The sequence below is a fragment of the Dermacentor variabilis genome, chromosome 6, assembly GCF_050947875.1.
Source record: "Dermacentor variabilis isolate Ectoservices chromosome 6, ASM5094787v1, whole genome shotgun sequence".
Lineage (NCBI taxonomy): Eukaryota > Metazoa > Arthropoda > Arachnida > Ixodida > Ixodidae > Dermacentor > Dermacentor variabilis.
The window spans coordinates 34408835-34436008 of NC_134573.1; the positions used below are offsets into that span (position 1 = coordinate 34408835).

General features: G+C 44.4%; 1 protein-coding gene across 2 annotated transcripts; it reads right to left on the minus strand.

The window, feature by feature from the left end:
* Positions 1–3054: 3054 nt before the first annotated feature.
* Positions 3055–25623, minus strand: LOC142584716 (uncharacterized). Of its 2 annotated transcripts, XM_075694936.1 has the most exons (4): positions 25365–25598; positions 25181–25249; positions 18344–18474; positions 3055–16315 (listed from the first exon to the last, which is right to left on the minus strand). In XM_075694936.1, exons 1-4 carry the CDS (start codon positions 25456–25458, stop codon positions 16118–16120), a joined length of 492 nt encoding a protein of 163 aa, XP_075551051.1. In that variant the 5' UTR covers positions 25459–25598; the 3' UTR covers positions 3055–16117. The 2 variants fall into 2 exon arrangements, with proteins under 2 accessions (XP_075551051.1, XP_075551052.1); XM_075694937.1 differs by lacking the exon at positions 25181–25249 and having other exon boundaries at positions 25365–25623.
* Positions 25624–27174: the final 1551 nt, after the last annotated feature.

A 27174-nucleotide genomic window follows, 5' to 3' on the forward strand; every position in this document is an offset into this window, starting at 1 on the left:
GAAGTCTGGTAAAATGGAGGTTGAATCTGAACCTGTCTTCTTCAGAAGGTCTCAGGAGAAGCACCAGCTCAGATATACGCCCATTTTGTCTGACGACAGCAGGACCTTCCTCTCCATAAAAGAGACTGAAGTCTATGGGTATACAGTGAGACCTCGTTAAACTGTAGTTGGCCTGAGCTTGGAAAAAGTATGTACTAAACGGTAGTACTGCTTAACTGAAATAGCATGAGATCGCCCACTTACCTGTCAAAAACGGAACTCGGAGAGAGTGTAATGAAAGGGGAAAAAAGCATGCAGTATTTTATTTTTTTAACACAAAAGTGTTATTCTCATGTGATGCCGCAGCGGCCTAGCAGCGACCAGCAGCAGCCTCAAACTTAGAGCAGCTGCGAGCCAGCTTTTCAACCAGCCCCTTCTTCTTGGCAAACACATGCATTGCAGATTCCTCGTTGGCGTTGCATATTCTCCGTGCGCAGGCGCGGTAGCATTGCAGAAGTCGCGGGGCACCTTTTCATTGCGGGGTGCTGTTCTCGTAGCGACGATTGCATTTGTGAGGCTGACGTTAACGCGCAGCTTCTGCCACTGTCGGGCCTAAATCGCCCATGTTGTCACTTTCCGTGTCATCCTTATCACTATTGCTAGGCAACACTTTGGCAAAACAGAGGCAACAATGGCGAAAAGTTGAACCTCGCAGCCGACATCTCTTCGCGGTCGCAGCAGCACTGCCGAGCAACTTCTTCACATTCCAAATGCCACACACCGTAGTCAACAGTAGACCCATGTCGCGTGCCAGCGCCGACTTCTTCGTGTCTCGTTCGACAGCACAATAGATGTCTAATTTTTCTTCTATGCTGAGCACCCGGTGTCCTTTTTATCCGAGCTTGAGCATGACGCGAGTCCTTGCTTGCACGATGCCACAACGCTCTCTGGAACGGTGCCGAAATGATGTTGATGTTGATGTGGCCTCACACGCAAACGCACAGGGCGCTTGGAGGTCGTTGTTCAGATCTTTGAGGCTTGTTGTTCTGCCGGGTCGCCTGATGGAGACGAAGCACCGCCGTGTTTGCGCGACGAAAAGTGGAAACACTACGTGTTAACCAATATGTACGCAACAGGGGCGTAGCCAGAGGGGGGGGGGGGGGCTTATGGGGCTTCAGCCCCCCCCCCCCCCCACGAAATTTTTTCGTGCTGCCCATGCACCGCCGACCAAAACAACTCCTGGCTCCAGAAATCATGCTAGATTTTGTCTAGAATGTCCTTTTCACGCTCGAAAAGACATTTTAGCACGAACATTGAGAAAGCAGGCTGGATTTCGTGGCATCACCCATGCATTGGGAGTCACATACCGTGATGCAAGGAGCGCCACCGAACACAAGTTTCAAGGACGTTTTGATGGCGAAAGGGCTCGCCGCGGCAACTCGCGGAGGCCGCGGAATCTACGGAGCGCATGGATTTCAATTCCGGGACTTTATGGGTATAAAGTTCCCATAAACTTTTGATGTGAAAGGTGCATTGACATTTCCAACGTTGTGCTTTAGATTTTCAATTGCAGAACTTTGTGGGATTAATGCCGTTAGAAACATTTGACGCTAAAAGTGCATTGCTTATCTAAAGTCTTACATCGGAACATACAACGAGACACGCCAATTCAACACACTATCAGACAAGTTGACAAAGCACGCAGCAAGGTCCGATAAAATGAAGCGTTGTGGTGGTTTTGTGCCGTCATGTCGCATAAAAAATATCAAAATTCTTTTTCACCTACGCCATATCGTCCATGTCAAGACACTAAAGACAGCCATGGTAACTACGCCCCTATTTATTTTTTCTACTTTGACTTTGATTCGCAAGGACACATTGAGCCGCTTCATTTTTTTTTTTTTCTCGCTACCCTAACCATGGGCTGCCAGAGCCAGCCAGAGTGCATACATTTTTCTCGTGTTGCTCTGACCACCGAGCGGCGCACTTTGGTGCGTGTTCGGTTTGCTCTGGCGGAGTGGATTTTCGCCTGCCAGAGTTCTCGACGCTTTCTGGCTAGCAGACGACAAAAAGGAACAATTGTCACTCGCCGCTATCGCTATGGGGTCTCGACGGATTGCACCGCGTTCGCTTGAGCGCAACCTCTCCGGAAAGTCTTATCTCACTGGTGTAGGATACCGAGCAGTATGCGCATGGTTCTCAGTGGACCAAGCGTCTCACGTTTTCTTCAATATTCCTTTGGTAGCCACATTAGGTGCTCAAAGTAGGCATTCGATTCTGGCCAACATACTTTCCTTCGCGTTTTTTTTTTTTTTTTTCCATTTTGGTGCCCTAGCCCCACGAAAGGAAAAAAAATACATTGTTGCGGGGCAGCGAATTGTCATACGTTGAAAGTTCGATTTTCTTACCTCTTCTTTTGCGGAAAGTAATGGGCCACGGCACGCTTCAGTTGCCGGATACTCTTATTATATTGTTGCAATAGCAATTATGTGTACACTCCAGGCGCATTCCCGCCCTCGCCATCGCCCTCATGTTTTGATAAAGTCCAAAGGCGATAACATCGTGACCGAGCGCCTCGTGCTGTATGTGCGAGTGAAAGCGGAGAGGGGGGGGTGGAATGGGTGGGCTGACGATGGTGACTCAGTCTTGGGTGCGCAATCAAGCGCGTCGTGCGCGATACATCGGGGGGAGTGGATGGAATGGGGGCGAAATCTAGGATTCTGTGAATCTGTGATTGCGCAACATGTTTATTTACCTTGTTTGACGAATTATGTACCGTGACTTTTTTTTAGATACGTAGATTTATTGGAGACTTATATGTATATTTAAATATTTCGTTGCGAGGTTTGGTGTATACGTGCAGTGAACTTTGTTTACAGTGACACTTTTTTGTCCTTTATCAAGCCGTATCTTCGCACTTTCGTATTTCATTGTATCTTCGTATTTCTAATGTACGAGGGCGAGTCAAGTGAAAGTGAGCCAACCCACTCAGCGCAATAATGGTTCGGTTCATTATCTGCGAGGCATGCGCGTAGCACACAGGCATCTCTCATTTACAAAAGTGGCACACAGGTGTGAGGATAAATGTTCTTTAATGCTCTCATACAGTGGGTTAAACATGGTTGCGTGACATAATGGACACTCCAAAAGTTGAACAGGATGGTGCCATGAAGTTTTTGACAGCTAAAGGCATTTTCCAAAAAGAAATTAGTCGCCGCATGGCACCGTTTATGTTGAACATTGCATTTCATTGGCCAGCGTTGGAGCAAACAGTTCAAAGAAGGACGTGAAAGTTACAAAGACGGTCCAAGACCGGGCCAAAGCCCATCGTGCAATCCCCCCTAACAAAAGTGCAAAGGTTGATGAGCTGATGAGACAAGAATGGAGAATAAGCATCAGTCAACTGGCAGAGCGTGTGAACATCAGTCACGGTCCGGTTCACACCATAATTCATAAACATCTTGGTTACCGGCTCTTGTGTGTGCAATGGATGCCCAAGATTTTGAACCACCACCAGACGATGGAGAAGTTCGGCGCTGCCTTGACTCATATATATATCCGGTATCATGATGAGGGTGACGACTTGTCTGCAATTGTTATCAGGGACGAACCATGGTGCCACTATTACGAGCCTGAGACACGACGGCTAAGCTTACAGTGGAAACATTCGAATTCATCACGCCCAAAGAAAGCAAAAACAGTCATTTCTGCCGAAAAGGTGGCGTTGACTTCTTTTTTTTTTTTTCTATCGTCAGGGGCCATTACTGAGAGAATTTGCTAAATCTTGAGAGACTACCAATTGTTTCCAGTATTGTGAAATGCCGGAACGGCTGCATGTCGCAATCAAGAACAAACGACGGGGAAAATTGACGGATTGGGTCATCCTGTTCCACGATAATGCCCATCCCCACGTCGCTGATGTAGTTAATAAAAAATTGGCAAAGTTCAAGTGGGAAACACTAGAACATCCGCCGTACAGACCAGACTTGTCACCTTGCGACTTCCACATTTTGGGCAACCGAAAAAACAGCTCAAGGGAACCAGATTTGTGTCGGACGATAACGTGAGTCAGTTGCTGACTTTTTGAAGCAGCAACCCAAGGACTTTTATGAGACGGGAATCACGCGACTCGTTAGTCAATGGGACAAATGTCTAAATGCTCATGGAGACTGCTTTTAAATAAGGTACCCCGTTACTCATATATTCCACTGGCTCACTTTCATTTCCCTCGCCCTCGTATGTTTTGCAGAACTCCTGCTTTTTATACGTGGTCTCTGTTGACACTATAATTTTGGTGCATTTACTCACAATACACAACCGGTGACAGTTGCTCCTGCGTAATACATTGGAACAAATGAGAGCGTCATCGAGATTTTTCACTGGCCGTTGTGTATGCACAAGCATGTAAACACAGTTCTTGAATGACAAAGTTTCATTAACAGATTTGTCCACGACTTGTTCATTCCATGGCCTTTACATTTTTCATATGAGCGGCATGCACTGCTTTGCTGATTTCGGACTGATGAAATTCTAAAGTTTGTGGGATATTTTCTTTACTTATTAAATACACAAAAAACGTGGAAGCATTAATATAAGTTACTTTGGGCACAATTTTTGGCACATACGAGTATATTTTATGAAAAATGCATATTTTACTTGTTTTGAGTGCGTAGCGTTCAAGGATTCCTTTGCAACATCTTTGGCAATGGCAATGCAATTATTATTCATGTATTTCATCCCTCGACAAATTGTATAAGAGGAAGCTTTAGCTCTGGCCCATCTCCGATGCAGCTTATTCAAATACATGTAAAACGCAGAAACGCTTTTCTGTGATAACCCCTGGATCGCTTTTAATGAAATTTGTTCTATTTGAGAGAGAAAGTTCAATTCTAGTGTCTATTGGAAGTGGAAATTCAATTTAGGGCCTTAATTTTGTTTAAAATATTTAGAAAAATTCAAATTTGAAAAAAATATAAGCACGACGTTTACAAACTAATAGCGTTGCATAAAGAACAGATATTGCTGTTCTGTAACCGGCATCTATTATAACAGTAAAAGCAGTCAAATTTGGTATGTCAATTTGTAGCTTACGTGAATTGGTCACGTGTGCAAGGTTTCTGCAAAAGCCGTATTTCCACAATACTACATTTTACTTTGATTCATGCGTAACATATCAATTTTGTTCACTGTAGATGTACTATTAGGTGCAATTCACAGAATACTGATGTCAATTTTCATTGTTGAGTTAGAGTTATAAACTAGGTAGTTTCATTTTCTGAAAATTTGCGATTTTGGCCAATTTTTGATAAAACTGACAACCCAAATGAAAAATCCGAAACCAGCAGTCCCTAGAATTTTAGTTTTTCCTTTAAATGCAACAAACCTTGTCAAATTTGGTGCAGTGGTTGCCGAGAAAAACGAATTCCCCTTCTACATGTATTAAGGTAAGAGCACAAAGCTTCCTCTTAATTGATTGATTGATTGATTAGTAGAGTTTATTGGCGCAAGGGCCAGATGTGGCCAAAGAGCGCCAAGTCGATGATCCGTGCTTCTCAATGATATATGGGTGTTAATTGCGGGGATGAATGAAACACGGCTTTATAGTGGCCTAAAATATTCACTAAAAAGTGCAAAATGTGCATGTGGTACAATGTGGCTGTAAAAGCACCTAAAATTTATTCACTCTGAAGTGCGTAAAATACAAGTATAAAAAAATGACCGTGATTGATCGTGTTTGCGATGACAATAGATGTTTCACGAGATGAGGGATGATCAGTAAAACATGTAATGTCCCTAGCACTAGTGCCACAGCAAGGCCTTGAAAGCAAGGGCTGGGAGACACGTGCTCTAGAAAATGGGTTCGTTGCAGCTACGACCTCCAGGTGGAGGCCGTGCTACAAGTATCCTGGCCAAATCACATGTAAGGTGTCCGTTTCAGTTAGAAAGTTTAATACTGATTGAAAAGTAAAAAGGGGCTCATTGCTCAGAAAAATGCTGGGTGTAATGGTATGTGTTGGAGATAAGCAGACGGAAAGTAGCTTTTTCTTTCTGCCTCTATTTCAGTGCATTGGATAAGAACATGGATAACTGTAAGCCTCTTGCCACATTTGGTACATGCCGGAGGTTCGCTTCCCGTCAAAAGGTAGGAGTGTGTGGCATAAGTATGTCCTATTCTTAACCTACAAAGAAGCACTTCCTTATGTCTTGCTGTTCTTTCATATATCCAGTTCCCTAATTTTGGTTTGATAACGTGTAGCTTATTCTCTACTGCATTATCCCATTGGTCCTGCCAGTGTTTCCTCAGTTTGTGGCGCAAGAAGAGCTTAAGTTCTGTGGCTGGTATGGGTATATTCACATCCATTTGATTAAAGGCAACTGACGTTGCACTTTCGTCAGCAGCTACATTACCTTTTATGCCCCTATGGCCAGGTACCCGACACAGGACTATGTTTTGGTTGTATGTTAAGGCTAAGCATAGTTCTGTGTATAGTTTATCAAAAACAGGGTTTTTATGTTTTCGAAAACTCATTAAGGCCCTTACTACGCTTAATGAATCTGTGAAGATGATCGCCTTATTCAGATTTGTATGTCTGATGTGCTTTACAGCTAAAAGTATTGCGTACGCTTCAGCCGTAAAAATACTTGTGTTGGGATTTAGAGTACCGGAGGTGGAAAAAAATGGCCCAAGAGCTGCATACACCACACCTGCAGATGACTTGGAAGCATCTGTATAAAACTCGGCACAGCAGTACTTCACTTGCAGTTCGAAGAAGTGTGACCGTAAGTGTGCCTCTGGTGCATGTTTTGTTATTTCGACAAAAGATATATCGCACTGCATGGTCTGCCATTCCCAAGGAGGTGGAACGCGAGTGGGAGGCATAAGGATATTTTCTGGGATATGGATGTCTGTTTCCTCTGCCATTGCTTCCAAGCGTAGGCTCAAAGGAGTTCTAATACGTGGGCGGTTAGTGTAAAGTCTGGAAGCGGACAGGTCGCTAACTATGGAATGACATGGATGCTCGGTGTCTGATTTTACCTTAGTGTAGTATGAAAAACTTAGGAATGTTCTGCGTTGGTGTAAGGATCATTCGTTGGCCTCAACGTACAGACTTTCAACGGGGCTAGTTCTAAAGGCGCCTGTTGCCAGTTGTATACCGAGGTTGTGGACGGGGTCGAGAATCTTTAGCGCACTCTCAGTTGCCGAATGGTACACCACGGCTCCGTAGTCGAGGCGTGATTGTACGAGACTCTTATACAGGCTAAGCAGACACTTCCTGTCACTGCCCCAGGTTGTTCGAGAGAGCAGCTTGAGGAGGTTCATGGTCTTCAGGCACTTTTCTTTAAGATATTTTAGGTGGGGAATGAAGTTAAGTTTTGTGTCCAGGATAACACCTAAGAATTTGTGTTCAGGGCTGAAAGTTAGTCTTTCTCCATTAAGGTTAATATTGGGTTGTGGTAGTACACCTCTCTTGTTTGAAAACAGGACACATGCGCTCTTTTGGGGGTTCAATTTGAAACCATTCTCGTCCGCCCACCTTGAGAATCTATTCAAGCCAAGTTGTAGCTGCCTCTCGCAAATGCTAAGATTGCATGACCTGAACCCTATCTGTACATCGTCCACATAGACGGAATAGAAGAGTGTGCGAGGTAATACGGTGTGGAGGGAATTCATTTTAACAATAAATAACATACAGCTCAGTACTCCACCCTGCGGTACACCTGTCTCCTGTATGAATGGTCGAGATTGCATGTTGCCAACTCTAACACGAAATGTCCTGTCAGAGAGATAACTTTCAACTATTCTCAGCAAGTTGCCGCGAATGCCCATTGTAGAAAGATCCCGAAGGATCCCGAAGCGCCACATAGTATCATACGCCTTCTCCATGTCAAGAAATACTGATAATACAAGCTGTTTGTGGATAAAGGCATCCCTGATATACATTTCCATGCGAACAAGCTGATCTGTCGTCGATCTGCCTTCTCTGAAACCACATTGATATGGGTCTAATTTCTTATTTATTTCTAGGTAGTGAACCAGGCGACTGTTTACCATCTTTTCAAAAACTTTGCATAAGCAGCTCGTCAATGCTATAGGCCTATAACTATTCGGCAAAGAAGGGTCCTTACCCTGTTTCAAAATAGGAATTATGATGGCCTCTTTCCAAGCAGAGGGAATGTGGCCGGAAGACCATAAATTGTAGAGACAAAGAAGGGTTTTTTGTGATTCAGACAGCAGGTGTTTTAGCATTTCATACGGGATGCGGTCAGAACCTGGGGCAGATTTGTTGCAGCTGTTTAGGGCTGCCTGAAGCTCTGCCATGCAAAAAGGTCTATTGTATGCCTCGCATTTTGTAGTTTTCCGTTCTAATGGTTGTCCTTCTATTTGCCTTTTGTACCTTTGGAATGTTTCAGAGTAGTGCGACGAGCTGGATATCTGTTCGAAATGTGCGCCAAGAAAGTTCGCCTGATCTTCCATGCTGTCGCCTTGAGTATTCACCAAAGGCAGCGAGTAAGTCTGTCGAGCCTTTATTCTATTCACTCTATTCCAAACCTTTGTTTCATAAGTGTATGAGTTAATGCTCGATATATACTTTCTCCAACTCTCTCTTCTAGCTTGTCGCCGCGTTCTCCGACCCTGGGATTTGACCTGCTTGAAATTGACTAGATTTTCTGCTGTCGGAGAATCCCGAAGTAAACCCCATGCCTTGTTTTGCTTCTTTCGCGCTATTCGACACTCATCGTTCCACCACGGAAGACGGCGTTTTGTGGACAATCCACTTGTTACAGGGATACATTTGGAGGACGTGTCAAGGAGAAAAACCGTAAAATATTCAACCGCAGCGTCTATGCTTAAAGCACACATGTCGTCCCAGGATATAGAAGCAAGATTTTTGAACTTTTCCCAGTCAGCTGAGTCAGTTCTCCAGCGAGGTAATTGTGGGAGGCATTCATTAGACATTGGTGTGCTTAGAACTACAGGGAAATGGTCGCTCCCATAAGGGTTTTTAATAACTTTCCATTTAAAGTAAGGTAGAAGAGTAGGAGATGCAATGCCAAGGTATATTGAGGAGTATGTTTTGTTTGCCAGATTGTAATACGTGGGCTCCTTCCCATTCAAAAGACATGCACCTGAAGAAAAAAGGAACTGTTCAATCAGGCGACCTCTCGCGTCGCAGCGCAAGTCGCCCCATAGGTTGCTGTGTGCATTTAAATCTCCAAGCACAAGATATGGTTCGGGTAACTGATCTATTAATGTTTGGAATTCTTGTTTGTGAAGCTGAAAATGCGGCGGTATGTATAAAGAGCAAATGGTTCCTCTTAAAAGCTTCCTCTTAAGGAGGAGGCCCCTCCCCGAACGAAATTTCTGGCTGCGCCACTGGTACGCAATAAGCTGGTATGGTTTATGCGGATACAGAACACATTATGTTCAATGGCCCTGAGTCAAGGATTGGACTTTACTACTTTTAAAACGAAACTACTGTTTAAGCAGGTACGGTTTAACGAGGTTTTACTGTATAGATATTCAGAAAGAGGACTGCATTAACTATGTGCAAGAGCACACTGAGACAAGCCTGCACAATCTTCTTGCAAAATACGAGGGTTGTGACTCCAAACCACTAGGGGGTCAAGGGAAGTATTGACAGGGAACCATGTCAACAAACTCAGCTCGTCCTACAGCTGCGCTCTCAAGTAACACCATGGCGACACTGAGGCAATGAAAAAGGCTGTGATGGTGACATATCACCATGTAACCTCAAATGAGTCAGTCCAATCACACCCTTTGTACCACTGGTTCCAATTCTTGGCGCCAGCAGAATTCTGCAAAAGCTAAAGGAGAGCCACCACCAAGGCATTGTTATGACTTTCCTGAACCTGTGGCTGAAGCTCTGCTGCCTACTTATGAGCGCCTATCTGAAAGAAACCTTCTTGAGTGGTGTGTGTGCAGCAAGACTCAAAACAGTAATGGAAGCCTGCACTCACTAATATGGGCGCCCACACTAAGAAGAGAGGCATGCATTTCTCTACCGCACAGAGGTGGCAGTGGCCATTAATAACTGTATCACAGTCCATGAAAGAACCTCATATCGAATCCTGCAAAAGCTAAGCATGAATCCTGGTCAGCTAAGCATCAAACGCATGAGCGAGAAGGACCAGAGGCGATCGGTCGCATCTGCACACAAGCATACATCTGCAGACAATGTGCGGCATAAATTGAAGAAACGCCATAAAGGTAGCACTGAACAAAGTGACAATGCCCCTGGCCATGCTCTTAAATTCTTTCCAGTTCTCAAACTGCTGAGTGTCGCCTGACACCTTTCTGCTGCGCCCTGCGAGGGGCTATGAACAATCGAGTTAGCCCAGCAAAGACACAGCATAGTAGCTGTAGCAGCACGTTTTGGGCAGGCTTGCCGCTCTGTGTGTCGTCATCATTTTCTTACACCTGCGCTTGCATTTGCAATTTAATGTTTTTGCATCGTGCTGCCAATTGTATGAACTACGCCATGCTGCTTCACGCCAGGCTGTAAAAGCGGCTACTATTCCGCGCGATCCGTGGAAGAGACATCAACTGGAATATGTGTTTACAGGGAACCAAATGTCCCTGGCTTGAAAGGCTCTGAAGGGACTGAGACATTCACAAGATTGCTGAATGATGCTTTCAATGCACTCAGCATCAAGCTTCTATGCAGGGGAATCAGGCATCATTCAAAAAGATACAGGCAAGTAGCCAAATATCATCCTGGAGTTTAAGCTTCATCTTACATATGCCATCGCTTTGCTTCATATTATTGTGAATTGTTGGAACTCTTTTTATTTTCAGATCATGAACCAGTTCCTAAAAGTCTTGAATGTGACTGAGCAATATGCAGTCGAGAAAAGTACAAAGCAATTTGCCTGGAAACTAATGACACAGTCCCTATGTGTCACACTGTTGTTGACATTAGATATCAATTATCTCTTAAACAAGGGAGCACTTTATGTGCTCACTGCTAAGCTCAATCATGAGCCCTTGGTGATGCCTTCCACAATAACCTTGTTTCCTTTTTAATATATAATTTAGAGATGGTTTCACATATCCACTTTAATGCATATAATTTTTCTTTCCGCGACATTTGGTCTCGTACGATCATTTAGAGGCAATGAGTCGCACCCTACCGCGGTGAATTTCTCTCCGATATTTTGTCTGCTAAGCCTCTACACACTCATCAAAACAGCATTACATGAAAGGGCCCAAGGTGAACCGAATGCTGTACTTGTCAGTGTGGGAGAGGCATTGAACACCGCTTGAACAGAGCTAGTTTGCGAAGTGAGATTGAGATTGATTACACTTTTCGTGTAGTAGGGCTGGAGAGCTCACCAAGCAATGCTTATGCATTTTTAAATAATCATTGCCCAAGAGCTCTATTCAGATGGTTAACTAGCGAAGATGAAAAGTGCGGCCCCGGTGTTTATCATTCGGTTAACCTCGACAGCTCACTAAACAACGGCTTGGTAGCCTGCTGAATCCACGGTACGCAGTTGCTGCTCATGCTGAGCTGCATGAGCCTGTTCTTGTGCCAGGACTGCAGCATCGGCACAGCGTAGACAAACTCGTTCCTGGTTCTGCTCGCAGCATTGCTGATTGAGAGCTGCCTGTTCCTCAGGAGCCTGTATGACGCATGGCCTGCCCATTTTGGAGCAGGAGAGAGACTGCTGCGTGCGCTCAGCTGCAACGGAGAGCAACAATGTCACTACTGGTGCAGCTAATCCAGCACAACCTAGATAGCACAAGGCCTTTTCACTCTGATCCATGATGTCATGTCACCTGGTCCAACTGCCATTGAACCTAATGGGGATGCTCCCGAGTAGGCAACAGTAATTTTGAAATCATCACTTTCATCCCGCCAACCTTGTCAATGGAAATTTTGGGCCAGATAGTATGACGTCACAGATTGCAGTAAACAAGCCTTGTGCTATCTAGGTGATGTTGGCTAATCGCACGCCTCTCTCTACTTTTTTCGGGCATGCGCATGGGGTTGCGCCAGAAGAGTTTTCGGTGTACAGGCGACCGACAGATGCAAAGATGGATAGACGGATCGACTAACTATATACAGCTTCGCTGTAAAAAAGTGCACCCTCGCTGTCCGCAACGCCATGCCCCTTGATACTGGGAGGCTAGCTTTCCCACACAATTTAGACGTTTAGTGGCTAAGGGTGCTTTAGAGGAGAAATTTCGCTAGCAGCTCGAAATCACAAAATTCAGCACGGAATCACCCCAATATTCATAGAATAAATAGAAACAAATGCTAAGAATCATGCTTGCTCCCACGCAGCCAGCAATATATTCAATTTGATTCGAATATTGGTATACAAACATATATTCGGATATTCACAGCCCCTTTCTTATCTTCAAATAGTACCACAATGATTCTGTGTTTAAGAGGCTTCAAATAGAGCAGTTTATTAATTGAATTGGACATTAACAGTTGAAAAAAAGTGTGCTTCGGATATCAAATCAAATACAAAGTGTATTATGTAGCTATTAATTATGATAAAAGCTTCAGACAGAAGCAGCTGACCCAAAATTAGCTTTATTTTCAATACAGTAGAATTTCGGTGATACAATCATGGCTCATACGAATTTTGGTGAGATATGAATTTTTCAGTGGCACCGGCTAAGGTCCATTAGCTTACAAAATGCTAGAATATGGTTGTTGCGAACGGATTTTCGCCCCACGGTGCCTTATACGAACAGACGCCGCCCCACAGACCGCCCCACGTCTGGCCGCAGAATAGAACAGCACGCAGTCATGCACCACCAGCTTGGCAAGTTGCTAACGTCACCCAGCAGCAGCGCTTTATATAGCCTCCGAGAGGGTGCGCACACAGCGGTCTAAGCGTGCACAATCTCAGTGGCCCTGCTGCGCCTTCGTGTGCCTTTGCTGTGAGGGTACAGATGGCACTGGCGCGGAAGGCTGCAGCCTGTCAGTCGGGGAGGGTGACACTTTTGTGCGCAGGTTTTTGGGCCCGAAAGTTGTCTCTGCTGCTGCTGCTGCATTCAAAGCCACGCTCTTGTTCAGGCTTCAGAATGTCGATGTTGAGCACCATTGTTGGGCAACATGAGCAACATGAAGAATGGTTTCCTTCAATGTCAATGCTAAGGAGGTGAAGACGGCCACGATGTTGAGCTAGAGGAAGCTCTGCCAATCTGCTAACGTGGTTTAAGGAAGTTACTGCATCCAGCACAAATATCAAGAGCAAGGTTTTAAGAGAGAAAACGGACAAGATTGTGCTTACTTCACGCATTGAAGGAGCTAGGCTTCAGAATGTCGACGTTGAGCACCATTTTTGGGCAACATGAGCAACATGAAGAATGGTTTCCTTCAATGTCAACGCTAAGGAGGTGAAGACGGCCACGATGTTGAGCTAGAGGAAGCTCTGCCAATCTGCTAACGTGGTTTAAGGAAGTTACTGCATCCGGCACAAATATCAAGAGCAAGGTTTTAAGAGAGAAAACCGACAAGATTGTGCTTACTTCACGCATTGATGGATTTCAGGCTTCTGGCGGCTGGCTGCACCGTTTCAATATGAAGCAGTCTTGTGTACAAAAGCATCTTTGGCAAAGGAAAAAAAGTCGACAAGTCGGCCATGAACGATTGCCTCTCGACTACACTGCCGTCACTCATCACGGTGCAATGTCTTCAATGCACATGAGGCAGGTCTGTTTTCTAACCTTCAGCCAGAGCATTAAAGCCTGTGCATTGAAGAGCGAAGCATGACAAGGAGGGAAAAAAGCAGGAATCGAATCTCTTTTGCTGCAATGCTGATGGGTCTAAAAAACTTAAACTGATGGTGGTGAGGAAGTCTCAGAAGCACCAGTGTTTCAAGCAGGAGGGTCATCTGCCTTGCTTCTGTTGCATAAACAAAAAGGCATGGATGACAACAGCCCTGTTCGAAGAGTTTGTCTCTCTCCTTGACAGAAGGATGGGAAGTAGAAACAGCAAAATCATCTTGATCAGTATGCCATACACTAGAGGCAAGAGACACTTCAGAACGTCCAGCTTGTATTTTTGCCTGCCAACAGGACCACGCACCTACAACTACTTGACGCTGGAGTCATAAGGAATCCAAAGCGTTACTTTAAAGGACTTCCCGTGCACCGCCTTCTCACCAAAACTGATTGCAAGAACGGAGACTTGCAAATACTGCTGGATGCTATTCGCTTTATAGCCATGGCTTGGGACCGAGTCACGCCAGTTACAGTAGCCGACTTCTTCAGTAAGTGCGGCTTCCTCAAGACTCCTACAGAGGTGCCCCCAGAGCCGGAGGACCCGGAAACCGAGGGCTGGTACGAGCTTGATGCTGGGTGCTCCATACATGATTTTATTACCGCAGACGGCAACCTTGCCACATGTTGAAGACATTCTCAACAAGGCCACATCCGAGGCTGCAAATTCCTGTGATGACATAGGCGGTGAAAATCGTGGGGGCAACGACGAGCAGCCATCACCAGCAGCTGTAACGCTGCATGCCCTCAACATCCTCAGGCGTGCTATGGCCACAGATTAGTTCAGCAACGACACGTGCACAGGTTTTAATGGATTTGAAAAAGTCTGGTGGGCGATCTGACGAAAAAAAAACAGAAGACCATCGGGGATTTCTTCTGCAGCAAATAAAATACCTTTTTTTTCATTGTGCTTTTTACTTTTCTAAATAAAAAATTTGTCACTGTGAATTTTGTTAATTTAGTTTGCTAGTTTTCAATGTTTTACGGTGATACAAATATTTTTCATGTCCGTCAGATTCATATCACCAAAATTCAACTGCATACCTAAAATTGTTCACAATTGAAAGTTCCAGCAAAATAATAACAGCTTTCAAGCAAGGCAACAAGCCAGAACAGTTGCAGCACAGCAGATTTTCAAAGCAACAGATATGTGCACAGATACCACTTATGCTGGAACACATCAATAACCTTTGTGTGATAGCAGGTTTTGCTACAACACCACAACAATAAAGAGAGAAACTGAGGACTAGCACGAGTGGGCAGAACTTCGAAGTCACTGGAACAATGGTGGATGCTTCCACTATTCAGAGAAAACGCAACGCAACAATGCGAATTCAAACAGCTGAGAGATGGGGTTCAATTTAGTTTCTGTGACAAAATACTATCTCAACAGGCTTGAAGTGAAAAAACAGAGACTGTGACACCTCAAAGCTAATGCAAAAGGTTTTTGTTACACATACGAGGTCAAACATAATTCAACAAGTAGCAATGATTGCAAAAAACATCCATTTACAGCTAGTCACTAATTTTGCCATGGCAAGTCAGCGACCTTACCATTTTCTTTTTTGTCAAGTTTTCACTACCTAACCCACAATAAAAAAATGTAGCAAAGTTTTTAGAACACAACATGCGGATAACAAGCGTATATTGTGTCCCAAACCTCAATCAGGTCAAACATTTGGGAGATGGGATTTCAAAAAGTCTGGTGTTTTAACTTACAAAGCTATGTTCCTTGGCACCTTTTTAACATACTCCATAGCTACCTTTTCTTGCTGAAGCAAATTGTTCATTTAACTCTTTCTCATCTTTTGCGCAAGCTAAATTATTTGTGCCTGCCTCATCGTAAGAAAAACTGCTCACATAATAAACACAATCTTTTTTTCAAAAAAATATGTGCAATATTTTGGGGTGTAGCTATAACACAAAAAAAATATGGGAAAAGTCTGCAAGAAAGAACTATCAGGAGTTAACACATTTGTGTTCACATCAAACTACAGCATAGACTTGTAGCTAAAGATGGTCAACCCCATCCAATGTTAAGACTGTACACACTGATGTACAATTGTAGCCACAGCTCAAAACAGCTAAGCTCGGATCATTGCTTTCTTAGTGGGAGGTTTCGTTGCCAAGTTTCAGGTATGGCTTTTTTGCTGATAATTCAAAAATACACCTATACTCCCTCTCTGTAATTTTTTGTTCAGAGTTTGGAGTCAATACAGTAACTGAAACGTGCCCACCAGATGTGCACATTTACAGAGTGCCATTTACAAGCCTTCTGCATAATGGCACAAGCCGCCTCATTGCAGGCTTTCAAAAAGCACCGCAAGTGTCAGCTGAGGGAGAACGCAAGGCCCAGCGTTGGAAGACAGACATCTACGAATGATTGGCCTGTGGCTGGCTGTCCACCTGTGGGAGTTCCTTGATGAGGGTGGCTGGGCCTCGACGGACTGCTCTACGGGTGGGCCTCACTTGAATGGTCGGGCTGGCTTCCTCCACTTCAGAGTCAAACTCCTCAACCTCCGAGTCCGAGGAGCTCTCGCTGCTGGACACTGGTCCAGCGAGGGCAAAGTTCTGCAGGAAGAGGGTTGTTCCATGACCCTACTTGGTCTCTACTTGATTGGCAAACTTATTTTAGGTCAACTTGACTTAATTACTGCCGAGTGAGAAGAATAAGCAAAAACCGGAAGGGCTTTCTGTTAGCTATAATCACATGATGCTGACAGGCAATGGAGCCAGAGAAAGCACAGGAGAACATTAACACTTGAATAAGCGAAATGTCGAAATAGCAAGGAAAATGGGAAATGAAAGCAAATCAAAACGAATGTGGGACTCGAATATACATTTTTGCATTGCGCGTGTGATGTTGAATTAAATTATGGGGTTTTATGTGCTAATACCACTTTCTGATTATGAGGCATGCCGTAGTGGGGGACTCCGGAAATTTGGACCACCTGGGGTTCTTTAACGCGCACCTAAATATAAGCACAGAGGTGTTTCCGCATTACACATGTGATGTTCTACCATTGAATTGCTGTAATGGCCGTTCTCCCGTACACTTTCTTCAGTACTTGTATATGTCTACCAGATTAGCCTTTGGAGTGTTAGCGTCACTCATCGCTGCATCAATGCAAATAAAACATCCTTTTCGGTGCGTGCATCATATAGTATGTCGCGGGAACTTAAAAGACGGGAACTGGCCAATAAACCTTCACTACACCAAGGTTCGTATTACAGGCTGGTCCCTTCAAGAAATAGCTTGTTGCTTCTTTGAGGACTGGATGCCAGGTGGCACGAAATTTAAAGCAAAAACAAGGATTATCTCCTAGGAATATCTTCATCAGTCACAGTGTACACATTTGTGTATGCAAATTGCTTTTCAAAGTTTTATCCTGTGGTGGAAAAGAAAGCAGCCCTCACCCACTTTTGGGCATTGCAAAGAAAAAAGTGCTGTGTGCAGATCCCACAGTGGTGCTAATGTTTGCAAAGTACGAAACAGTTGCGTGGCATGAAAACGATCACAATTTCAAACAAAAGGCCGCAGACCCTTTCTCTCAAGAAATTCATGCTCTATGTGAGAGTCAAGGTTACAAGCACAAATGCCTCTGGGCAAGACACGTTGCTTGCAATGTCACCAACCATGGCACATGACTTCAGTTAATCATCCAATGCAGAGCATGCAATGGCACCATTGGAAATGCACCACACAGCAAGAAAAGAAAGAGAAAAAATAAATTGAAGGAGGTGGGACTCATCTCATGATGTGGTCCCCCGACTCCTGTATAGGAGAAGGCAGGGTAGGATAGCAGTTTGCAGAGCTAGTCAAGGCAAAGTGGGAGAGTGTCTCTATTGACAGTGATGCTCGCCTGCCAGTGGCATGGTAACAAAGTTCAATTTTTTATATCTCCAGTAATAATGAAATCATCTGAAAGATTATTAATGATGAAACAATCTCTAAACAGTGCCTTGCAGCTCTGCATCAAAATTCACTTTAAAACATATGCACTTCAGAGTTACTCATGTCTATAAACAACATGCCGTTGGTCACATTCTTCAAGTTGTGGCCTTTGTTTTTTAAAGAAAATAAGTTTGGTTTACATATCTCAAGAAAGAGGAAAGGAAGTTGAGTGCCACACTATAAATGAAAAACAATAGGAAAGACTGTCACAGTGACATACAAATGGCAAAGCACTGTAGGCAACACCTTGGTTTACCATAGCCTCCAGAGTGCAGTGTGAAAAAACAAACAGCAGGGAAAATAATGCTGCTCCTACATAACACATCCAGATGCATGAAGTGAATGCATAAGACATTCACATGCGCCAGTGGCAACGTTCCACAACACCGCTAAGGAAAGTATTGCGAAGCCCTTTCAAAAGAAATTGCAGTAATTCAAAGGCCCGCAATATGAAGCTTTGAAATTTGAGAGACCTTAATGAGGGCTTTCAAAGACCTCCATGAACCCTTAAATGCTAGCTCCCTTGATGGTCGCACATAGATGTACGGATTCTCCTATAGTCACTATGTTTTAAAAAGAAAGTGGCTCAGATGTTGGTAGCACCCAAGACCGGCACATTATGGGGCTGGCCCACAAGCACTAACCATCTCAATAAAGGGTCCCTCGCTGGTAGTGTCCTCTGCCTCTATGCTCGTACCATCATCACAGCCAGCAGCCAGCCTTGTCCTCTCAGCCTCAACCAGCTTCGGAAGGAAGGACCTTGCCTGTGCCAGGGCTGGAAGGTCAAACAAGGGCGGTCTTGACAACAGCTGGGCCTATTTGCATAGCACAGCTACTTTGCACTTGGCTGTTACAGCCTAATTATTTTTCCCAGTTCAACCTCGATATAACAATTTCAACATAACGAAGCACTTACCTTTTTTCTTTCTTTCTTTTTCATATAACATCTATTTTGAACCTCAAGGTAACGAAGCGTGTGTTTACATGATTTCGATACAAAGTAATAATTTCACTGCCGCCTTGAAAGAATTCCACAATAAATGGAAATTTCTGTGGATGCAGATGGTCAAATGGTCATGTGCCATGTGAAGTCCTAGTGCAATAAGTTCATATTGCGCCCTGAGCATTGTATGCTTTAGGTGGGAGCGAAAGCAAGTGCTGAGAAGGATGCTGGCTTGATAAATGCCGTCACCCCATGCAAGCAAGGGGAAAGAGGGGGGTGTAGCAAGCTTGCTATAACACAATCAAGCGCGCGAAACTGCGGGGAAGGAGCCATGATGGCGTGTGTCTCCTTTTCTTGCACATGGCTATCAGTGTGGCTGAGCGCATACGCAGCCCACGTGCCATTTCAGAGGTAATCTGCTGCATGTGCAATGGCATGGCATTGTGCAGTGTCTTCTCTCGCATTTAGTGCTTGAGGTTGCGTAATCTCGAGTTTCGGAGACGCATTAATGCAAGAGCCAGGCAAAGCCTTCACTCACTGTTGCCAGTGCTTTTCATGGCAGCATCGTTCCACTGCGGGCGACACTATCAGCCGCAGGAACGAAGTGGACTCAAAGGCGCGGCTTTCCTGGCTTCATGCTTTTACCGATTTCACTATATAGAGGCCTAACTGCATAATCTCTTTCCCTGCTCAGAGGTAGCCCTGTCTGCTCCTGCCCGCATCGGGCACAACACGGCTTCTATGCACAAGTCAGGAGACTGCTGGAAGTCAGACTTCCCAAGCTGCTCCTTGGCAGCCTCGCTGAAGCATTTTTGACAGAGAAGGGGAAGCACTCAAGAAAATGGGAAAGATCACAACGTTTGTGCTTCCATATGTGCACAGCATTAATAGTTTTGTGCTAGTACTGTTCACATTTTCATGATGATATCTTCAGTTTACCCAGGTGTTACCTCCATTATGCTCTTTAATGCTAGGGATTGTGCTAGCCAGTTGGGAAGGAGAGCCGGCTGTGGATGTTCTGAGGGGACGGCTCACCTGTTGTGCACTACTGATTGTTCTGTGATGCTTACAATTCACTCAGCACTGGAAAATGTTTGCAGCTTTTGAGGCATATCTTGTCCCCAAACAATAACCATCATCAATCTTACGTGCCTTTCCTACCTCCTTAATGCTGCACACCAGTTACTTTCATGTCACGAACAACATGCATGTTATCAGTGTGACATAGCATTCTTGACAGGAAAGGTACCGAGCACAGAGTTTTCCAAGAAAAGAAAAGCAAGCAAGGCAGGTGACAATTATTAATTGTGGGCAAGATATGCCCAAAAGGATGCAAACATCTTTGTAGAGTGAGCGCTGCACCGAGGGTAATCGGAGGTGGGGAACGGAGGATCTCTTCTGGTTCTTTATTCCAATAATCTCACAGGTTCAAGCAGGCCGTGCCAGTGTGTGCACGATTTTTTCTCCGTCAAATGAGCTGAGCAAAATGCGCAGACACTCGATTTCTGCTAAGCCAGAAACGTCCACGTGGAGACAAGAGTATGCCAAGTGTCCCACCAAAGTAGTCTACAATGTGCCGCTGTCTGTGCAGCAGGCAACTTCTTTAAAGCTGGAGTGGGCAGCGACCTGGCACAGCAGTGCAAACATTGCAGGTGCTCTCCTGCTTTCAGCAACTTGACCATTCTATGCAATTATGAAAACTGGTGAAAGAGTAAAATAACACATACAGGACAGCAGCAAAAGGCATAGTTTATAAATCAATTTGATAAAGAAGTAAACTATTTTCTTTGTATATGTCCATGTGCACGGCTGAGCTAGCAGCATTTGATCTGAAATCACACGCAATGTCAACGTTGTCCTTCCCTCGTTATATTCCGTAGGCAACAAACATGAGTTGCGAGTCAGTGCCTTGTCATCCCGCTTGCCTTGTCCTATGCTTGTCTCTCATCAATGCTCATGTTCATGCACTGTCATCCATTAGACACCTTCCTGGTTTTTTTTTGTGTTTTTTTGCACAAGACTACTGGACAGAGAGCCACACCAAACTTGAATTTTCGTGGATACAAACCTAACATCGCTCCTATGGGATATTTTGCAAGGTGTTTCTAGTTTTAATTATTCTAATAGCGGGGTTTTATGAGTCAAAACGATGCTTTGATTATCAGGCACACGGTAGTGTAGTACTCTGGATTAAGTTTGACCGTCTAGGGTTCTTTATTGTGCCCCTAAGTTGTAGTACACGAGGGTTTTTGGCATTTCACTCTTATCAAAATGCAGCAGCCGTGACTGGAATACAACCTGCGCATTTGAGGGCGGTAGTGCTAGGCCACTAAGCTACCACAGCAAGTGTTTTTCTAGTTTTTGCCAAATAAGTACTCGCGCTAGAAGACACAGCAGCTCATGATAACAAGAAGCACCAAAAAATGACAGACATAGTTTTTTGTATACCTGTTAGCTATATCCACACATCATAAGCTACAAGCCTGCCCAGTGTCCCTTCTGTGGCAAATTATGCCGCTGAAATGCCAAAATCAGTCACACAACACCAGGTACGGGGCCACAGCGAGAAGCAGAATCAAGAAAATGGTGACACACAGCCTCACAAGATGGCAGCAGGTCAATAGGAGCATAGGTTTAAAGCAACACTAAGGGCAAGCCAAGCTGTATTAGCACATTACGCTGCTACAACACCGAACAAGCAAGCCAGACTCTTACTGTGAGAGCAGACTGTAAATGATGCAAACACAAAGGACAGGTGGCAATGTAGCCTTGAAGTTCTCATACCAGCTCGCCATGCAGAGATTCTACAGATAGAATAATTCTTTGCAAAAAAAAAAAAATTGGGGGGAATATACGGATTGAGAGTGGTTACCTCCTCAGGCTTAGGGGCACAATCTCTCTGTTTTCCTTCACTGCACTCTTGCAAGAAGCATTCAAGACACCAACATAGGAAGCACCAGGGGGCAAGGACCACCGAGGAACATAGCAGCCTGTCATTTGCCGATGGCATTGTCATGTTCAGCACTGCTCGAGGTGACTCAAAAGTGATGTAGGACTTAAATGTGCAAAGCCAGAGCGTCACTTTCAAGAAGAATATGCAGCAAAACTACAGTAATCATCCACACCATGGTAAAGGAACAAGAGTTGGCAGTTGGAAGTTAGCCCCTCTAAGCAATGCAAGAGCATGTTTATCTAGTCCAAGTAGTAGTCTCAGAGGTGCAAGGTCCTGCGAAGGAAATGTGCAAGCAAATAAGAATGTGCTTAATCACTGTCTACAGACACTTTTGAATTATGAAAAATGTTTACCAATTTCATCTCATTTCATTTATTGAACCCTCAGGGTCAAAGGCATTACAGAGGGGAGTGGTTACAAAACAAAAATACATAAATAGATACAATGCATATTACAGAACAAGTATTATCATACTCCTGTTATACAATGTTAGCTAGTGCAGAGCTGAAAGGTGAGTTAAAATTATTAGCGTAAACGAACTGCGATCGGTTAAGAAGAAAGTATTCAATCCATTTCAGAACATTGTAGTCAATATTCAGTTGGGTTAGCTTTAAAAATAATAAGCGGTGACATACCTTGTCGAATGCTTTCGACTGATCTAGGAAAATGCAGTCAGCTTCTGATGCACGATCTAATATACGGTGAAGTTTGATAGCGAAGCTGGGAAGTTGGGTTTCACAAGAAAATGACTTACGAAAGCCATGCTGTGCGGGTGTAAAAAATGAATTAGACTCGAGAAAGTTCACAAGGTTAGTGAAGATGACATGTTCTAATAGTGTTTGCAACAAGTACTAGTGAGCGAGATAGGGCGATAATTTATAGGGGATGTTCTATTTCCTGATTTGAATAATGGAACCACCTTCCCGACTTTCCATTGTGTTGGCAGAATGGAACTATCGAGAGTCTGCTGAAATATCTTTGTTAGTATTAAGGAACTGTAGACAATTGTATTTTTCTTTAATTTAGCATCAATGCAGTCAAAACTGGGCGATGAATGAAATTTTAGGGCATCAATAAGTTTAGCAACACCAGATGAATCTATGAAAATATGAGGCATAGTTGGGAAATTATACCGGAGTGGAACGGGATGTTTGGTGTTTGATGTGCGCGAGAAGTTCAGAACAAAGGTTTCGTGAAGTTCTGATGCGCATAAATGAGCCGGAATAGGGTCACCTGTTGCGTCAGTTAAGTTAATAGATCCTTCAGTATGCGGGTTGATGATCCACCAAAATTGTTTAATGTTGGTAGATAGCATCGATGGTAAAGTGTTAGAAAGGAAGTTATCTTTTGCTTGTTTAAGCGCAGTTATATATGCATCAGCGGCAGCCTTGTACGCGTCCCAGTGTGCGTTACATTGTGGTAGCCTGGCTGAACGATATCGGCGCTTTTTTCTGTTAGGTAGGCGTCTTATATGGGCGGTATACCATAGAGCTTGAGGATTAGAAGTGATGTTGCATCTTGAAACATATTTTTTTTTAGTTAGTTCGTGAACTTTGGCCGTGAACATATCCCAGTTAGTTTGCGCAGAGCGTTGGTCAACGTTTCTGAAGAAGTTTTGAGTAAAAATTGATAATTCATTGTTAATGGCATCGAAGTCTGCTCTAATATAATCTAGTATGGTCTTTTTCTTTCTTGCAGGTTTAGGACAGGCAGTGTTAATATGGAAAATGAGCAAAGAGTGATCACTTATGTTGGGTAAATAGGTGATGGCTGAAGCAAAGTCGGCTCGATAGGTTAGGATCAAATTTAAAGTGTTGGCTGTGTTGACAGAGATTCTGGTAGCATTAGTGACTAATTGGGTAAGTGAAAAAACAGAGCATAAATCAAGAAAATCACTGGCATCGGATGAAAATTGAGATAGAGTGGGAGGCTGGGTAACCCAAGAAATATTCGGAAAGTTAAAATCACCTAGTAAAAACAAGGAAGCTGATGGAAATCTGGTGTGTATTATGATAAATTCGTCATGAAGGTCATTAATGAACGAGCGTAGAGAAGAAGGAGGACGATAGCATATGCCGAATATTATTTTCTGATGGTCAAGAGTAACTGATGCCCAGACAGTTTCCAAGACGCTATTAGTGTCAGAATTGCCTCAGAAGCACAAGTGCACTATCGAGCCAGTGCTAACTTGTGAGGCCAAAACCTGAAAAATCAAGAAACTCGAAGGAAATCTGCAAGGGTGGGACTGCCCAAAGTAATTTTGGAGCAAGTAAAATAGCATTTTGGAACATCCTGGACCAGACTAAATCTCATTTTGGAGCCGATAAAGTTTCATATTGAAGCTATTTGGACCCAGCCAATCTTAATTTGCAGCAAAACTATAGTAGAATACGCAGCAGCAGAATATGCAGCAACTATAGAATATGCAGCAAAACTAGAGTAATCATCCACACCATGGTAAAGGAAAATGTTCAAGGCATGGTAAAATGTTCAAGGGTGATCAGGTTGCCACCGCGCGCTGTATGCTGCATGTGCGGATGAATGTGTGAGGGTCAGCCGACGATGGCGGCTCAATGTCGCGTGCACAAGGCACTGGGTGGAGGGGGGATGTTCTACTTCAGCGGTGGCTGCACATAACGTGGGTGCGCAAGCCCCGTCTTGAACAAAACGGCTGCAATGTGGGCTTGTTGGTAACACATCTATCTTGAAAGCAATCTGCAATGGGTACAGAGTGCGCCGAGTGACGATAGCTTCGTGTGCACCGTGTTCTCGCCACTTAGTTCACACGGAAGCGAGAGGCAGCACGAAGGTCAATTCACCCACTGCTGCACTTTCTCAATCCACCATTTTGAAAGCAAGTGTGCACAGTCATCAAGCTAGATGCGTTCATGTTGGCCTGTGTGCGCGTGATGCCATGCTTGTTAGTTCAGATAGCAAGTGAATTTTTACAAGGTAATACGGCGAATAAAGCTACTATCCGTACTGCATATAGCTGTCTACTAATTTGCTATCAGAATTGATGCTTTGCCTTTCGGGCTAACTACGACTTTTTATTCCAAATCTGCCATTAGCCATTGGTGATATGTCAAAATGGCTCAGGCCTCGCCCATATGGGCATAAAAGATGGCAAAGCACGGACATTTTCATTGCTAACATCAAGCCACCTAGTACAGAGCAATCCTCTGACGATGACATGGCCAGTATGTAGACACATTGTGCACAACTTAAATGTAAAACGCAGTGGACAATTTTACTCAATAAAACCTGTTATCGTTACAGTTGATATCCCAAGAGGGCTGCCCTTATTTACATTCATAGTCGCGCTCAGTAAAATATAACATAGCGCGTTATAGACTTACAGTAAATCTCTGTAACCAACTTCACGTCAAGTGGGTGTTGACGTGCAGTAATGCGATTTGCACGTAAAAACTAAAAAAATTTGTGACACGTGGAGATAGGTTACCTTTTCTGGCAGCATCTGAACGCCGTTTCTTATCTAGACCCGGTTGTTAATGGCGACATAGCATTAGTGACTATTAAAAATGCAGAGTCGCCCACAAAACTTCAACGATAAAGGGCGCTTACCCGAGCTTCTCACTTGAAAAGTTTTCGGCGGCCCTTTGGACTGAACCAGTGAGCGAATATGATCTTCACCTGTGCATACAATTTTACACAATAGCGTGAACTCAACAACTAAGAAATAGTGAAACACAGAAGCGTTGACGCAAGGTGATGTCACGTAAATTAATAGTGGAAATGCTTCACTTACGTGTGATAATTTCGCTTCTCAAAAGCTCTTTCGAGCATTTGCTGCCGGATTTCTTTAGGCTGCCGCTCAAACCTTCGTCGCCACGGCTCGACATTTCGGAAGCACGTGTGTTTGTTTGTGTCAATGCCTCCCTTACTAGATGCTCGCCGCGTTGCTCGCTTTTTCATTGTAGCGTCGTTTCCCTTAGTTGAAGTTAGTTCAGCATAAATTCCATGAGGTGGCGCTCATTGCCTCTTTAACTTCTGGCGGATGTGGCAGCAGCGGCTGAATGCATCCGCCGGCGCGTTATCTGCGCGGGCGTCTGTTAGCGAGCGTTATCGCGGGCCTTCGAGAGGGTAATAGTTGCCACGTTAATCTCAGAGGCCGCATCACGTGATTTCAAGTTGCATGCGGTCGCCATGAGAGGCGCTCGTTGCCCTTTCGCGGAGGAGAGAAAAGGGAGAGAGCCCGGAACCGAGCTACCGGAAAACCATGGAGTTTCCTACAAAAATTTTTGTAGGAAACTCTGTGGCTCTAGCTATACATACTGTATAGCTGTACTAGCAGTATGCTAGCGGCATAGAGTTATTGTAAAAAAAATTTTTGGCTAGCGGTTCCCACTTTTTCGAGCCAGGTTTTCCTCTACACTCTTAGGCAAAGTTACACCCTTTGGCTTGCCCCTTCTGCCACACAACAATAATCGTTATCTGCCTTGATGCGTTTCCTTTCTTTAACGTGGCGAGCTCGGTACTTTCCAGTAGCGAACGGCACGCGCGTTATCAGCATAGAACAGTTTACACCCTTGGGAGTGCCACCTTCTTACAACGCGCGTGCCGTTCGTTACTGGAATGTTCCCGGCTCGCAGCGTTAAAGAAAGGAAACGCATCAAGACAGATAACGATTATTGTTGTGTGGCAGAAGGGGCAAGCCAAAGGGTGTAACTTTGCCTAAGAGTGTACACTAAGAGCAGTTTACACCCTTTGGCTTGCCCCTTCTGCCACACAAGGATAATCGTCATCTGCCTTGATGCGTTTCCTTTCTTTATCGCTGCAAGCCCGGAACTTTCCAGTGACGAACGGCGCGCGCGTTATCAGAAAGGACCCTCCAAAGGGTGTAAACTGTTCTATGCTGATAACGCGCGTGCCATTCGTTACTGGAAAGTTCTGGGCTCGCAGCGATAAAGAAAGGAAACGCATCAAGGCAGATGATTATTTTTGTGTGGCAGAAGGGGCAAGCCAAAGGGTGTAAACTGTTCTTAGAGTGTAGAGTTGGTTAAATTAACTCTATGGTTTCTGCAGTGAAACTAAACAAACAATTACTACAATTTCTGGTTAGAAACACTTTATTGAAACTTTTGTTATCCGGGCCCACACTCTTTACCAGTCTGCCTGAAGAAACCGGTAACAAGAAAATAAAGGCAAGAGTGACTAGTTAAATGAAAAAAAATAAAAAAGAAATGAAAAAGACCAGTGGCATATGAAAGACCGCTTTTACAGGGCTCAGTTTGGCTGAGGTCGGGCACGGCCGAGCACCATCAGCCTCCTGACAAGCGCGTCCACGTCGACAATTAATGGACCCCGACGCAGGTGGGTTATGTTGATCCTGGCCGCGCATTTACATTCGCTCGCCTGTGCAGCCGGTCGACTGCAGCGCCGCCCTCGCGGCACCAACGGGAACTATATATCTAGGTAACTTTTCGCCCTAGGGGAGCGTAGGTCCCTAGGTGTCGTGTAAAAAACGCACCTAGCTCCTGAAACGCCCTAGTCCCCATGCGCTCGCTCGCGCGGGGCCCATAGAAATATACCATAGCGCAGATAGTATGTGGTAGTAT